The following is a 15048-nucleotide window of genomic DNA, read 5'->3' as shown; positions in this document are numbered from 1 at the left end:
GACTACATCTGACAACTAACTGATCTTCCAGCAAATATTGAAGTAAGGCATACAGCTTTCCTAAAGGGAAAAAAAATGATAAGGCGCCATTCAGGGCAGAGTTGGTCTTCTAATATGAATTTCTGCTCCCCCCCCCCCACCCGTCCATACCATCTTTACAATAATAAAATAAAGTTGAAGGTGAAATAAAGAAAATACAGCAATTACTTTTTAAAATTAAAAAGCAGTTGCCTAAAATCACTGAGACATAATCAAATAACGAGTGAAAATGCTGAGAAGGAGGGCAATCACAAACCTTTGGAATTTTTTATTGGAGACTGGAATGTTCTACAGGTGTGTGTCTATACAATCATTTCTGAGAGTTGGAATTTAATCTGAGCAATTATTAGTGACACAAGATTGATAGATGCATCAGAAATGAGGATTGTATTTATAATGGATAATGTATTTATAGGAAATACATTATAGGGCTAATCAAAGCCTGGCCCTTGGATAACTACATTGTAGCAGGAAAAGAGTCAGAGCATATGTACAAAAGTCAAAACTGAAGGGATGTCAGATTAGCTGTCTTTCAGATAAAAAGCAATAGAGTGATGAACAAAGAGGGCACAGAGAGTAAATCCCTAACTCTCCATCTACAATTTTCTCCTTTGGTCAATAGTTCATAGGTACCAGTATTAGACTGGGTCCTCCAAGCTGTCTCCCTCCCTCCCTCCCCCTCCCTCTCTCTGTTTCAGTCTTCTCAAATTAAATAGTTCAGATGTACAGTATCTGTTTTTGATTTCCCCAGTCCCTAAATGTTGACCATGCTGGTTAGGGATTGTATATAATAGAAATACATGAAAGGCAACCTATTGGGGAAGTCTGCTTTTGTATGCGCACGCAGCTTTGAATGAGTGTTGACTCCTGGTGAGTTCCTACAGTTTTCTTGACAAGATTTCAGAAGTGGGTTGCCATTGCTTTCTTCCTTAGGCAGAAAGATCATGGTTGGCCCAAGGTCACCTAAGCTGTCTTTATGTCTAAGGCAGAAGTCCCTATTTCTAGCCTGATGCCTTACTTACACCAACTTTATATAATGCTGTAATAACACATTTTGTGTAAATTAGTTATTTTTATAGTATATTAGCAATAGCAATAGCAGTTAGATTTATAGACCGCTTTATAGTGTGGTATTACATCACAGTAATAAGATATCTGGCAGATATTAAAAGATAATCACAGTGCATACAAATGGCACATGCTATCCTCTGTTGAGCAGTATGGAAATTGATATATTTTATAGAATCCAAGCAGGTACTGTGAATTTGCACTAAAATGAAAAATGCTAATGTACCATTTTTCAGAACAACTGTAAGATTATTTATTTACTTATTTATTTACTTATTTTTTATAGTTCTAAACTAGCTGTCTCCCCCAGAGAAGGATTCTGGGCAGTGTATAACAATTAGTTGAATTAATTGTTAATTTAAATCTAAAAAAAAAAGTTGTCAGATGTTCTGTATCCACGCTTTGATAGGACTAGCAGTAATAGATTTCTTTTATCTATTTATATCACCATTTTCTGATGAATATTGCAGAGAACTATGATAAAGCCCACTAGTAAGTTTAAAGCTAAAATCAGGCATGTTAGAGCAAGGAGGCAGGCAAACATAAATAATATATAAAATAAATAGCCTAACAGATGCAGTAAATCAGCTTTATGTTCTCTTCTAGCAATATGTTGTTAAAAGTAGAGAACAAAAGAGAGCCTTGGAAATTTTGATGGGGTGAAGGCAACAGAAGATGAGTGATAGCCCATGATCATGAGAGCTGAAGAAAGCTCTGCACAGCATTTTTTTTTACCTAAACTGCCTTTAGCATTACCTATAAAGTAACTATATACTATAAGGTAGTATATTTACTTGCATCTAAGGCAGGCTTCTCCAAGTTGGAGATCATCAGATTTTTCGGTGCTGCAAATCCCAGAATTCCCAGCAGCGAATAGAGCAGGGGTGCCAAGCTTAGATCTGGCCCACGGAGCCAGCCTGGAAATATCAAAGGACTGGCCTGCAGTGCCTTTGCTGGCTAAAATGGGTCGCAGGGGGGCTGCGTGTGGCTGTTTTCCGCCTCCTGCAGAAAACTCAGCCCAAAACAGATGCTGCAGGAAGCCATCCAAGCTGAAAATGGGGGTGCAGGGGGTCCACACGAGCCCCCCCTAAACCCTGTTTTGGCTGGCAGGAGACATCAGTCCCATCTCCCTCCCCCTCTCCACCCACCCCCCCCAGGCAGCCCACGGAGGAGAACTACTATGCTGATCTGGCCCTCAAAGAAATCCAGTTAGACACCCCTGGAATAGAAGAAATTGCAGGTTCAGATTTATCTAGAGAAAAGCTGCTCTAGGGAGCTAAACCCATGGGTCCTGGCAAAGTAGATCAATCTGTAAAGGAATTTTGTGAATATGGTTTATTTTGCCATTTCTGTTGAAGGGAAAGAAAGGCACATAATTCTATGCCTATGGAGAGTCTCAGTCATCCAGGTCATGGTTGTCCCAAAGGTGCTTTTTTTTTTTCTCCCAAGAGGCAACTGGACGTTTTACTTCTCATCCAAGAAGCTTCTTCAGCTCTGAGTGGATGGTGGGGAATGGAAGGATTTATACTCCTTGCAGACCGCTGGTCATTTGCATTCTTTTAGTGAGTCATTAAAGCCATCTGGAGGTTCACATAGATAATAACCTAGATAAACCCCTATGTGACCTTAAGGACCTGCTAAAAGAATGCAAATGATCAGCTATCTGCAAGGAGTATAAATCCTTCCATTCCTCACCATCCAGTCAAAGCTGAAGAAGGATGAGAAGTGAAACGTCTTCAAAGAAAAACCAGAAAGTCCAGTTGTCTCTTGGAAAAAAAAAAGGACCTTTGGAACATATAATTCTATCCTCTTTTCTTTAATAATAGATTGGTAAAACAAGAACAAAATCTGGCCAAACCACGTTTAGATTAGAAGGCAAAATACTTTTTCTCCTGAACACACATTTTGACAAGATTCATACAGAGAACAGACAAGAAGGACTAGGGCAGTGTAGGCGAAACTTTCCGGCACCAAGTGCCAAAATGGGAGTGTGCGCACGCACACAGGGGAACACTAAAAACCAGAAGAGCAGCTCCCCACAGTGCATGTACGCACCGGGATGCTGAGCTTCTGTTTTCCAGCGCGTACATGTGCACTAGCCAGCGGGTCTCTTGTGTGTGCATGTGCACCAGAAATCAGAAGACCAGCTGACCGGCGTGCACTTCCTGGCATGCGCCAGGGCATGCGTACATTTCCTGGCATGCGCTCTTCCAGTTTATAGTACTCCCACATATGTGAAGACCAGCTGGTTGGCGTGCATGCATGCACTGGAACCCGGAAAAAGAACAGGTGATGGATGGCATGCTCGGTGAGGTGGCTCTGCGTGCCACTTCTGGCACACGTGCCATAGGTTTGCCATCACAGGACTAGGGTGACATGATAGCAATGTTCCAATATCTAAGGGGTTGCCACAAAGAAGAGGAAGTCAGCCTATTCTCCAAAGCACCTGAAAGCTGGGCAAGACACAATGGATGGAAACTAATCAAGGAGAGAACCAAACTAGAACTATGGAGAAATTTCCTGACAGTTAGAACAACTAGTCAGTGGAACAGTTTGCCTCCAGAAGTTGGGCGGTGCTCCAACACTGGAGATTTAAAAGAAGAATTGGACAATTATTTCTCTAAAATGGTATAGGGTTTCCTTCTTGAGCAGGATGTTGGACTAGAAGACCTCCAAGATCCCTTCCAAATGTTATTCTGTTATTTCTGCAAAAAGCTTAACTATTCATTAGAATCTGAGTTTTCAATCATGGCTGTGTCCCAACATTTAAAATATGGAGGGGCTGGTTATCTACTTCCCACAAATATTAATATTATTCAGGTATGAGCAACATGTAGCCAGAGCACCCTGAACATTATATGCAGTTGTGTTTGTATTTAGCCTCAAGTAACAGAAATTGCACTTTGGTATAATTTTAACATTAATTTAAAAACAGGGAAGGGAAACATATTTGATAAACCTCAGCAGCTGGGAATTCCTGCATGACAAAAGGAAAAGAGAGGCTGACTGAAAAAACTGCATTAAACGGAAACTCAGGTTAACATGATAGAACATAAGATGAATATATTAGATTTGTCAAATGCCAATAGTGCCCTCTTGTGAGAGAAATGTTGAAGTATACAATACAATACTGCAGCCTATATTCATATTTCAAGTCACTCTTCCTTTTGCTGTTACTTTAAGGTACAACTATATTGTTTTCGTGTTCAAATCTGAAGCAGAAAGAATATTAATGAATTGCCCCTATCAGAAAGATAATTTTCTTCAAATTCTGTTAGGTGATCAAGTGCTACAAAGAGAAGCAACCAAACAAAAACAAAATAATCTAGTACAAAAAAAGAATGTAATTACTTATCTTTACCCAAAATGTTCTTTCTTTTTTTTTCTAATTTTGATTCTATAATCTCTTGTGTCCTGGATGAAGAAGTCTGAGCAGAGAAATTTAAGTAAACAGGAACATAGCCGGCTTCATCTTGTATTTTGTTAAGCAGTGACTTTGCAACTACAGACTTTGTAAAAGAAAAGGTAGAGAAATAACAGGACATATAGATACCATAATTCCCTCCAATATTAACTATATTGCTACACGTGGAGCAGACTACAGAATACTGTTACATTTCCCAATCATGTTTCTTCCATTTCTTCCATTCCATTTCTATGGGCCACAAAAATGTTCATATGCATGTTTTTTTCTCTCTTTTCCCATTCCCACTAAACAAGGGATTCCACAAGTCTTTCAAAATGTTTATAATGCATTTGTTTTCCTTCTTCCTTTTTGGCTGATCAGGAGATAGTGTAACCTTTATAATGAAGCTATAGTTGTAATGGAGAATTAATTTCCCAAAATGCAGAAATTATGAGGGGGGGGGGGAGAGGAGAGAGAAAGAGAGAGGCAGAGAGAGAGGCAGAGAGAGACTGAGTTTTGTGCTAATTTGCTGCAAATTCTGCAGCTTTGGGATGTTTGTGCAAAGTCATGGCCCACATCCAAAAGGAGTGTGTGTGTGTCTGTGTGTGGCTTGTGTTGCAACAGAATGGCTAATTGCAAGGATGGGAAGAAAAGGGTTGAGTCAGATTGGGACTGTAGTATGAAAGACTACTGTCTTGATTAGAACTGGGAACAGGGTATACATGGCATTCAAATTGAAGAATGGTGATTAGGCCTACCAGTAGGAAAAAAATGTTCAAGTCTTCTTCTCTACAGATGATGCCTCATCTGCCTCACAGCCCTTGTGCTGTTATTTTTAAATAAAGAACAATTACACAACACCCAACTATATGGTGGGAGTCATAATTAGATTGGGCCTTAGTCAAGAATGCCTTAATGAACAATCCTTTAAATATCTTTAATAAGTCCACTTAAGTCTGCTACTTTTTTTCAAAACCAAATGATTTCACTGTGTAATCAAATACTTCTTACCTTGCCAACTCCAGTAATTCCTGTGAAGAGCACGGAATGTTTGACAGCTAGCAATTTTTCCATTAGAAAGCCATAGCGTACAGTGTCAGTGGTAGGAACAAGCATTTCGAAAAATGGAACTGTCCTTTTGTATTTAAAGGTTGGTATAATTCGCTCCCAAGGATCCAAGCGCCTTGTATCATAATCAATGTAAACACTCCACAAATCACCTGAAGTTGGGAGCTAGAAGGTGAAACAGTTGTGTTAATGTTCTACCAAGGACTAAGAGTAAAAGAATGGAATATGCAGGAAAATGGGAAACCTTCTATTAATAACAGATATAGGGGTTCGAAGCATAAATTGCTCAGATTCTTTGATCCTTAAATGAGCAGAAACTACTACTGTAATACATTCTTGGGTTTTTCTCTACAATAATGAATGCAGAATTTTGTTCAGTATCCTCAGAATTTACCATTAAAAAATATCTAAAGCAGGCATTACAACTATGCATCCTGAATCAGCGAATAATCAAGGAAAACTTTATTTATTTCACATGTTTGCCAGTTGTTGTACATGAAGTTTACTTAGGCTTTATACCAATAATAATATATCTTACAGAGACTAAGAGCCAAGAATGCTGTCTATCAGTCTTTCAGACTATAGAAAATTATATCATTGATGCTATAAGTGCTGTATCTTTATTTATTGTGAGACCTGAAGGGCAAATCACCTTGTTTTCCTCTTCTCTCCCCACCACCCCCAGAAATCAGCAGCAAATGCTGGTAGAGGTGGCAGGAAATGGGGAAGCTGACTCTTTAACATCAGCACCTGTCAGCAAACCTGAAAAAGAGCTGACAGGCACAGATTGGGTAGAGGTGGGGGAAGTTTTCAGAAAAGAAACCAGGAGAGAGAACCAGCCACTTCTCTCTGCTGCTGCAGCATTATGGAACAACCTCCACACCATTCCTGTCTGCTGCGTTTAGCCTATTTTTAAACAAAGGTTTAGTCTACTCAACATTGTTTTAAAAGTAGCTGATCTAGGATTCTGAGCCACAGATATGCTTGGAGACCTCCTTATGAGGAACGCCCCAGTTTGAAAGATCTGAAATCTCTTATTGTCTAAATTATAATAGCCCTAGAGAATTGGGTCCAGAAACCAAAGGGGAAGAGAGATGCCTGTACCAACTATTATATAGCCAAATAGTGATGTGCATTCCTATCATTTTGGGATGGAACATTCCATTTCCTTCCAAGCCATGCCAAAACACTCCTTGAAAATGTCATTCCAGAGGCGATCCCCATCTTTCAAAATAGAAGCAATTCAAGGTGAACCAGGCTGATCCAGCCCTGAAACGGATTAGGAAACTGGTCCAGAACATGTCAAACACTTCTAGTGCAGGGAATTTAATTCCAGAAACTGCTGGATCATCTCCAGTTCAAGAGGCAGTTTAGCAAGATCTACAGAGAAAGAGAACTTTCCTGAATTCCAGAATGTTCTCTTCCCAAATATTCTCTTCCCAAATCTGTGAATTTTGCATATTCCTAGCCTAACATTATTTTAAAGGGATGTTTGTTTGGGGTGTATCTGAATCTAGAAACACTTGTGAATATCTTTTTTATAGGCTGAGATAAAAGGAAAAATGACTCTTGTTTTATTGCAATATGATAATGAAGAACATTACCACAAATGGCAATAAATTCTTCCCACAATATATTTCATACCTTGGCATCAGGGTTATCCTCAAATTGCTGTCTTACAAATGTATCAAAAGCATCCCAACAGTTCTCCATTACATTTCCACCCACAGACCACAAATAACAGAAGACAAAGGTCTGGCACACAAGAGAATTTAACCGTGATTGTTCCTGTTGTATAAATAGGAAAAGATGATTAGGGTTAGGTATCTAGAAAGGTGATTTTGATTTTAAAAAATGTAAGAAAAATATCCTTGAGGAATATGAATTTTGCAAATTTAAATGTATCTTTCCCTGGAAATAGCAGACTACTTTAAGGAATATGTATTCATATTTTAGAATATTTGTTATGCCAGAATGAACAAATATATTAGAATTTTAATACATAAATTCACAAATAACTAATATTCATAATCGAAGAAACATAATGCATTTGTACAATACACTCATCCTGAACAATTCGGAAAGCATGATCATGTAACTTTTGATATTTTATTCCCAAATGCTGCCATTGGAGTTTTGAGTTTAGCCTGGACTAATACAGCTTCAAGCCTCTGCAGATCTCCTCAGTTCTGGAGGCTTCAAGGGACAAAATTGGTGCTAAAAGGATTAATAACACTCCATAAATAATAATTCAAAATATAAGTAGTCCTCGCTTCACTACCGCTATTGGGACTAGCAATATAGTTGTTAAGTGACACATAATGTGTCCATGCCTGACTGACAATATCAGTTCAGTTGTTAAGAGAATCACACAAATGGATAAGCAAAAGTCATATGACAAAGACTTGCGACTTCCTGCTGGTTTCCCCCTTGGCTTATCCTTATCATGTCAGAAGTGAGCTGTGAAGAGTGGAAAGGTAATCATGTGACCACAGAGATGCTGTTATAAGTGAATGATCATCAAACAGGGTAGTCTTTAACCAAAGATTACTTGTATACCTAAATATTGGCCTAATTTTTCCCATTTTAAGGTAGTTGAGAAATAAATGGGATGCCTTAAGCTAACCTACCTAATCAATTTCACTCGTTAACCCCCTCTCTCCCAAACCAATCCAACTTAATCATAATATTACCAGTTTGTGACTCAAGTACAGAATAGAAATAGGAGCTATAATCCTGAGCTAAAGAAAGGTTGACAGCTTTCGTTTCCATTCATTGATAACAGAAGAAATACACTTAAACAACCCAATTTTAGATTTGTTTCTCTAATAATGTGTTGTTTTAGAACACTGTAGAGACGCTTGAAAAGAGTGCACACTATAAACTGAAAACAACCCACAAAAGGCATTTGAGAGTGGTGTCAAAAAGGGTAGAATCAGTGGTTCTATTCTATTGGTTTGGCCCGGTTCTGGCATACTGGTAGCGCCGAAGATTGGCTGAGACCGAACCAGTTCTCTCTGACGAGCTGCTGTTGGGCCCACCCGCCAGACCGGGCTCCCATACTCACCTTTATTCCCTGCTTTTGAAGCGCAGCTGCTTTGCGCGGCATAGCAATTGCCGCGCATCAGCTGTTGAAGCTACAGGGATTGCAGGAGGTGAGTAGGAAAGCCTCTGAGCATGCGCAGTGTGTGTACATGCAAAACACGCCCACCAAGCCACGCCCACTGAACTGGTGGTAAACCTCTTTGAAACCCACCACTGGGTAGAATCAATAGTTATAAGTTATTTAGTTATAAATCAATAGTTATAACTTAAACATAAACTAGGGGTATGTGTCAGGCAAACATAGTCTGAAGAGTTGACATGAAAATTCAATTAAAATGAGATGAACTGAGAAATTTTAAGGAAAAATGAGTTCTGATAATTCATCAATCTATATATTCACAGGTTTCCAGTAAGTTTCTCCTAGAACAATAATGTCAGTGCACATTTGCAATCTCTTGCTTGGGATACAGGTGGTCTTCATTTAATTACCATTCACTCATTGACTGTTCAAACTTGTGCTGAATGTGTGGTAATTATAACAGATCTTTGGAGTTTTGGCTGTTGCTGCAGTAACGTGATCATTTGGGATCCGGATCCTAATTAAGAAATTGCAATGAGCTATAACCACATGGTCACAATCTCCAATGTTCGCTGCCAACTTCCCACAAGCAAAGTCAATGGGAAAGCTAGCAGGACATTGAATGCTGTGGTCAGATGGGATCATTGCTTAATGTCCCATACACTTCTCATTTAACAAGTATCAAAAAAGAACATACTGAAAGGGTATATATTTCTGCATTTTGTGTTTCCTAGTACGTTATCTAGCATTATCAATACCATTCTACTACAAGTCATTCCACCACAAGTGAATGCATTTTCATGAAGGTAAGCATGTACATACATGCCTTCAAATTGTTACATTCAGAATTTATCTCTATAGCTATCTATCTAATTTTGTATCTTCTTTCATGCTCTGTATTTTATTCCGTAAGTCCAAGCTTCTGTTTATCATTTCTTTTATAGTTTGAAGTTCCACTATTTCTTTGCATATTTCGCTCATTTTTATTTTGCTTATTTTTTGTGCGTGTCCAAGTATCCAATTGTCCCACAGTCTTTATTTAAACCAGTGTTTTTCTTCGATCTACAAGTCCAATCGCCTTAAGTCTTTATTTCCCAAGTTTAATCAGTCTATTCCTTTTCAAAAATTCAGGGATAGTATCTTCATATATTCTACCACCGTTTTAATGTTAATGTTCCAATTTTCTGAGGTCTTGTTGTAATACAGTTCCTTTTATTTTCTTTTAAATTCACACTTTAAATAGGTCATAAAGTTTAAGGGATCTACAGGTTTTTTTTAACAGCAGATGGCACTCTTATTCCAGTTTTAACTTTCCACCTTTTTTTTCCATTTCTTTAAACTTTCATCAAATATGCCAACTTTTTCAAATGCTATTTTTTTTCCACAGTCAATTTTAGCATTTTAAATAATGCCTATCCAACACCAAATCCTGTACAATCACCAATTCCAATTTTATGCTCTTTTTTGTAAAAGTTTTCTCTTTGGATTTTTTTCCTTCCGTTTAAGTTTTAAAAATTAAATTCTTTACTTTTCCCAATTTTTTTTCTAACTTTAAAATCACCGACAATACATTTCTTTGTAAGATGTTTTTCCTGTTACTTTTATCAGGGTAACCTTTTATAGTTTGAAGTATTTTCACCCAGTCCACACACCATTCACTGCTTCTTCGCTCCAGCAAAGTCTTGGGTTTTCAGACTGCCTCCCATCTTCATGGGAGTCATTTTGGCTACTGCTACAGCTCATCTTCGGAGGTTTTCTTGCCGGGGAGGAAAGAGGCGGCTCTCCTCAACCTGTCAGGCAATCCCACTTTCTTCACCACCCCTCCAGGATGGTTCCGGTCCCAGTTAGGTCCCTCCCACAAGGAGAGCTCGGAGTGAAGCCGCAAATTATTGCGGACTTCACTCCGACTATGACAGAAGTACAGCTGGAAGAGAGGGCGGAGCTGGCGTCGTGATGATACGGCATGCGATCTTGGAGATCTGAGATCGCAGCCGATATCTTTGCTCCTGGACGTTCCAAGTGGATCTAAACTGTCCCGAAGAAACAGTGAATGTAAAGAGTGCATCCTGTCGATCCCAGGGATATCGCAAAGTCCCTGGTAGAACCAGGAGAAGCTCTTTTTGCCAGCGGCAAAGAGGCAGCCATTAAAGCTGCTGAAGTTGGGACAGCTCCAAAACAAAAGAGAACGAAAAGAGAAAGTGTGCCGGTTTGGTGAGAACTTTTCTTTATTTTAAGATTTGAGAGGACACCCTAAGGGAAAGAAAGAAAGAATCTGTAAAAGTTTTTTTGATAGAAGTAAATAAGCGGCGATTTTAAACAGAAATGTCAAAGTAATATTTATATTTTTTTTCTTATTGCTGATGATCTTATATTTTGAAACTGGACTGGTTTTTTCCTTTTTTACTCCCCCCCCCCTTTTGATTTTATAATATATTAAGCCAGAGACTCCCTTTTAACCTTTTTTTTTTTAAAAAAAATATCTTTTTCCTTTTTTAAATTAATTCTTATTATAATTTGCCGGAAAAGAAAGGGGAAAGTGAAAGCTAAAGAAACTTTGTAACACTGCCAAGTAGAGGCTTGGAAATACTCTACTTTTCCTTTGACCAGACAAAGCTGAGAAAGAATTGAGACTTTCAAGGACATTGCCTGTTTGATAAGATAGAGGGAAGAGCATGACAGAGCATTATTGCAGGTGCTCTTCTGGGTTCCTATCAACAGCTGAAGTTTGGTGTTGAAGCTTAGGGGGAAAAAAGGTGATAAGTTTTTGGAGAAGAGAGTTATAATAAGAGCCTTGGACAATTAAAGAAAGTGCAGTGTGCTCTTTTTATTTTTTCTAAATTGTGCTATCCATCCTCACCAGCTTTATTTATTTATTTTTTTTTTGTAATAGCTATTTGAATCTTTGGCTTTTTTGGAGCTTGTCTTTGTTCTTTTTTTGTTTTGTTTTTGGAAGTCAAATCTCTAAGCTTGCTTTTTATTTTAAAGGGAAAGCTTTAGTACTAATGTTTTCTCTTTTTTTTAAGGGAATAGCTTTTTTTTTCTCCTTTCCTGGTATTTTTGTTTTTTCAGCTACTTTTCTGGTTTATTTTTATGCATTCTTTTTTATTTGAGACCTCTCAATTGAATTAAGGTGTTGAAGAACCTGAAGAATTTTTCCTTTTTTTCCTTTTTCTTCACCTAACCACCGACTGGATTAAGGTATACAAGAACCTGAAGAAATTTTGTCCTCCTTTTTTATTATCATTACTATTTGGCTTTTTTAAAAAAATATTTTTATCTGGACCTACAATTGGTTATTTCACAATTGGATTAAGGTCTAGAAGAACCTGAAGATTTTGAATTGCTTAAAATGAGTAGGAAATTAACAGCTCCTGGCTCTTCAACTTCTACTTCTTCCTCTCCACCATCTGGAGGACAACGTTCAATACAGACAATGTTAAGGCAAGAAAAAGAACAAGAAAAAGTGACTTTGCAGATGATTATGCAAGGAATTCAAAATATTCAAGCAAGATCAGAGAATATTGAAAAGAGAATAAAGAACATTGAACAAGGAAAACCGATGAAAAAGTGGAGAACATCCAACAAATAATGTTGAAGTATGATGAGAGATTCCAAAAAATTGAAGAAGATAAACAAAGAGACAAGAAGATTGGAGATATTGATAATAGATTAACGGTGGTTGAACAAGATAAAAGTGGTATGTTGAGATGGGAGATGGATAGATCAGAATTCTATCTTAGATTCCAAAACATAGAGGAAGAAAAAGGACAAAACTTAGCTGAGATAATGATAGAAATACTGGCTGAAGCTTTGGAAATAACTCAAGAGAAGATGATGGATGGAATAGATGAGGTTTATCAAGTTTTCACAAGATATGCGATGAGAAATAGATTACCAAGAGAAGTTCACATTAGATTTACAAAGAAAGCCATTAAAATGCAAATATTGCAAGTGGCAAAAGAGAAAACATTGAAATATAAAGATAAGGAGATTGTGGTCCTGAAACAAATACCCAGAAGAGTGAGAGAGATGAGAAGAGAATACCGATTCCTGACCAAATTGTTACTTTAAAAAGAGGTGAATTATAGATAGCTGATTCCAGAAGGTTTAATGTTCACATGGCAAGAACAGAGATACAGAATTGACTCAATTGAGAAAGCTGAATCATTTTACACGGAATTCTTCAAAGGGGAGGAAGAGACAGAAAAAGAAATTTCATTAATTGAATTCCAAGACGACTCCCAAATGATGACTGGAGGAAGTCAAAGAACAACGTGAACCAAGATCTACAAGAGCTGTCAAACCTAACTATAAAATATAACTATGGAAGAGAAAAAATTGATTACAATTAATATAAATAGACTTAACTCAGCTGTTAAAAGAACGAAAACCTTTCATAAATTAGAGAAATTAAAATTTGATATAATCTGTCTACAAGAAGTACATATTAAAAAACAATATGAACAATTGTTGATACAGCCAAAACTAGGGAAAATATTTACTTCATTGACACAATGTAAGAAAAGAAGAGTGGTTTTATATATTAAAGAGACCATCCCAGCAAAATTGATTTATACCAATGATGACGGAAGAATACTAATGGTGGAAATAATGGACAATAATACGAAAACACTCCTGATTGCAATCTATGCCCCGAATGACAAACAAGAATAATTCTACAAAAAATTACATATGAAAATAATTGAACTGGACTATGCTAATATAGTTATGTTGGGAGATTTTAATGGAATTGTAGACAATAAACTGGACTATACAGCACAGAAAACAATAAAGCAAAACAGAAAGACTCTCCCTAAGTCTTTTGTTAAAATGGTAGACGAAATAAACTTAAAAGATATATGGAGAGAAAGAAATGCTAAAGCTAAACAATATACCTTCTATTCAAATAGACACTTATCATGGTCCAGAATAGACATGATATGGATGTCAACAGAATTAATAACTAATATTCAAGAAATAAATATTGAAACAAGTACTTGGGCAGATCACAATCCAATGACAATTAAATGGAAAGGACAAAGAAGATCTAGATGGGCATTAAATAATACTATTTTAAAGGAAAAAGACTTCACACAGTGGATGGAGAAAGAACTGGCTTTTTTCTTTAGAGAAAATAAAAAAGAAGATACATCAATTCAGAATGTATGGGATACAATGGAGGCATATGTTAGAGGCTTGATAATAGACTATATAAGGAAAAGAAATACTATGAAAAGATTAGCCTCTAAGGCTTTAGAGGATGAGTATAAAAGACTTGAAAAAGAGCTACAGAAAATGCCACAGAAAAAGGACATCACGTTAAAAATGGATATAGTTAAACACAAAATGGGTCAAACAGAGAAAGAAGAATTAGCACAGAAAATTAGAGGTGCTAAACAGAACTACTTTGAAGACGCAAACAAACCAGGTAGATGGTTAGCATAATTGAGAAAGGAGAAAGAATCAAGGAAAATATTGCAATTAACAGATGACCAAAGCCAAGTTTGCTATGGTAGTAAAGAGAAGAAGGAAATCATTCGAGACTTCTATGGGAAACTATATATGCAAGAGAATATTGATGAGGAAAGAATTAAACAGTACTTACAGAATGCTAATTTACCTCAGATACCTAAAGAGACTGAAACAATGTTAGAAAGCAATATAATGATGATGGAGTTAACTGAAGCACTCAAGAAGCAAAATAATGGAAAAGCACCAGGCCCAGATGGACTTCCGGCAGAATTTTATAAAACATTACAAGAATAGTTGAATCTTCCATTGCTAGAACTTATGAATGAAGTTATGTTAAAGAAGAAGATACCTAAATCATGGTCAGAAGCCTATATTACACTTATTCCAAAAGAGGAGGCCGATCCATTACAAATTAAGAACTATAAACCCATTTCTCTACTAAATGCAGATTATAAAATCTTTGCTTCAATATTGGCCGAAAGACTTAAAAAATACCTAAATAATTTTATCCATCCCGATCAAAATGGATTTCTGCCAAAGAGACAAATTAAAGACAATATGAGAGTAATTTTGGACACTTTGGAATACTACGAGGCACATCCTGAAAAACAAATGGCTCTGATATTTCTAGACGCACAGAAGGCATTTGATAATGTGAATTGATGATTCATGTTATTATTGCTGGAACAGATGGGCTTTGCTAGAAAATTTATTCAAGCAATAGAAGCTATATACTATAAGCAGACGGCAAAGGTAATGATAGAGGGAGAACTGACAGACTCTATCAATATAAGAAAAGGAACAAGACAAGGGTGCCCACTATCACCTTTGTTGTTTGTGTTAACTTTGGAAGTGCTAAACAGAAATATTA

General features: G+C 37.1%; 1 protein-coding gene across 1 annotated transcript in view; it reads right to left on the bottom strand.

Moving 5' to 3' along the window:
* DNAH6 (dynein axonemal heavy chain 6) overlaps positions 1 to 15048 on the bottom strand; it is a 181866-nt gene that overhangs the window by 105381 nt on the left and 61437 nt on the right. Inside the window, exons 37-39 of the mRNA XM_087957457.1 lie at positions 7226 to 7369; positions 5525 to 5746; positions 4469 to 4616 (exon numbers count right to left, since the gene is read on the bottom strand). Coding sequence (XP_087813583.1) covers positions 4469 to 4616; positions 5525 to 5746; positions 7226 to 7369 — 514 coding nt within the window. The remainder of the gene's footprint in view (positions 1 to 4468; positions 4617 to 5524; positions 5747 to 7225; positions 7370 to 15048) is intronic.

The sequence above is a fragment of the Notechis scutatus genome, chromosome 2 (assembly GCF_049901735.1).
Source record: "Notechis scutatus isolate UNSWTSFEM ecotype Mainland chromosome 2, rNotScu1.2, whole genome shotgun sequence".
Taxonomy (NCBI): domain Eukaryota; kingdom Metazoa; phylum Chordata; class Lepidosauria; order Squamata; family Elapidae; genus Notechis; species Notechis scutatus.
Note: the sequence above shows the minus strand (reverse complement) of the source record. Positions and strands in the feature narration are given on the sequence as shown.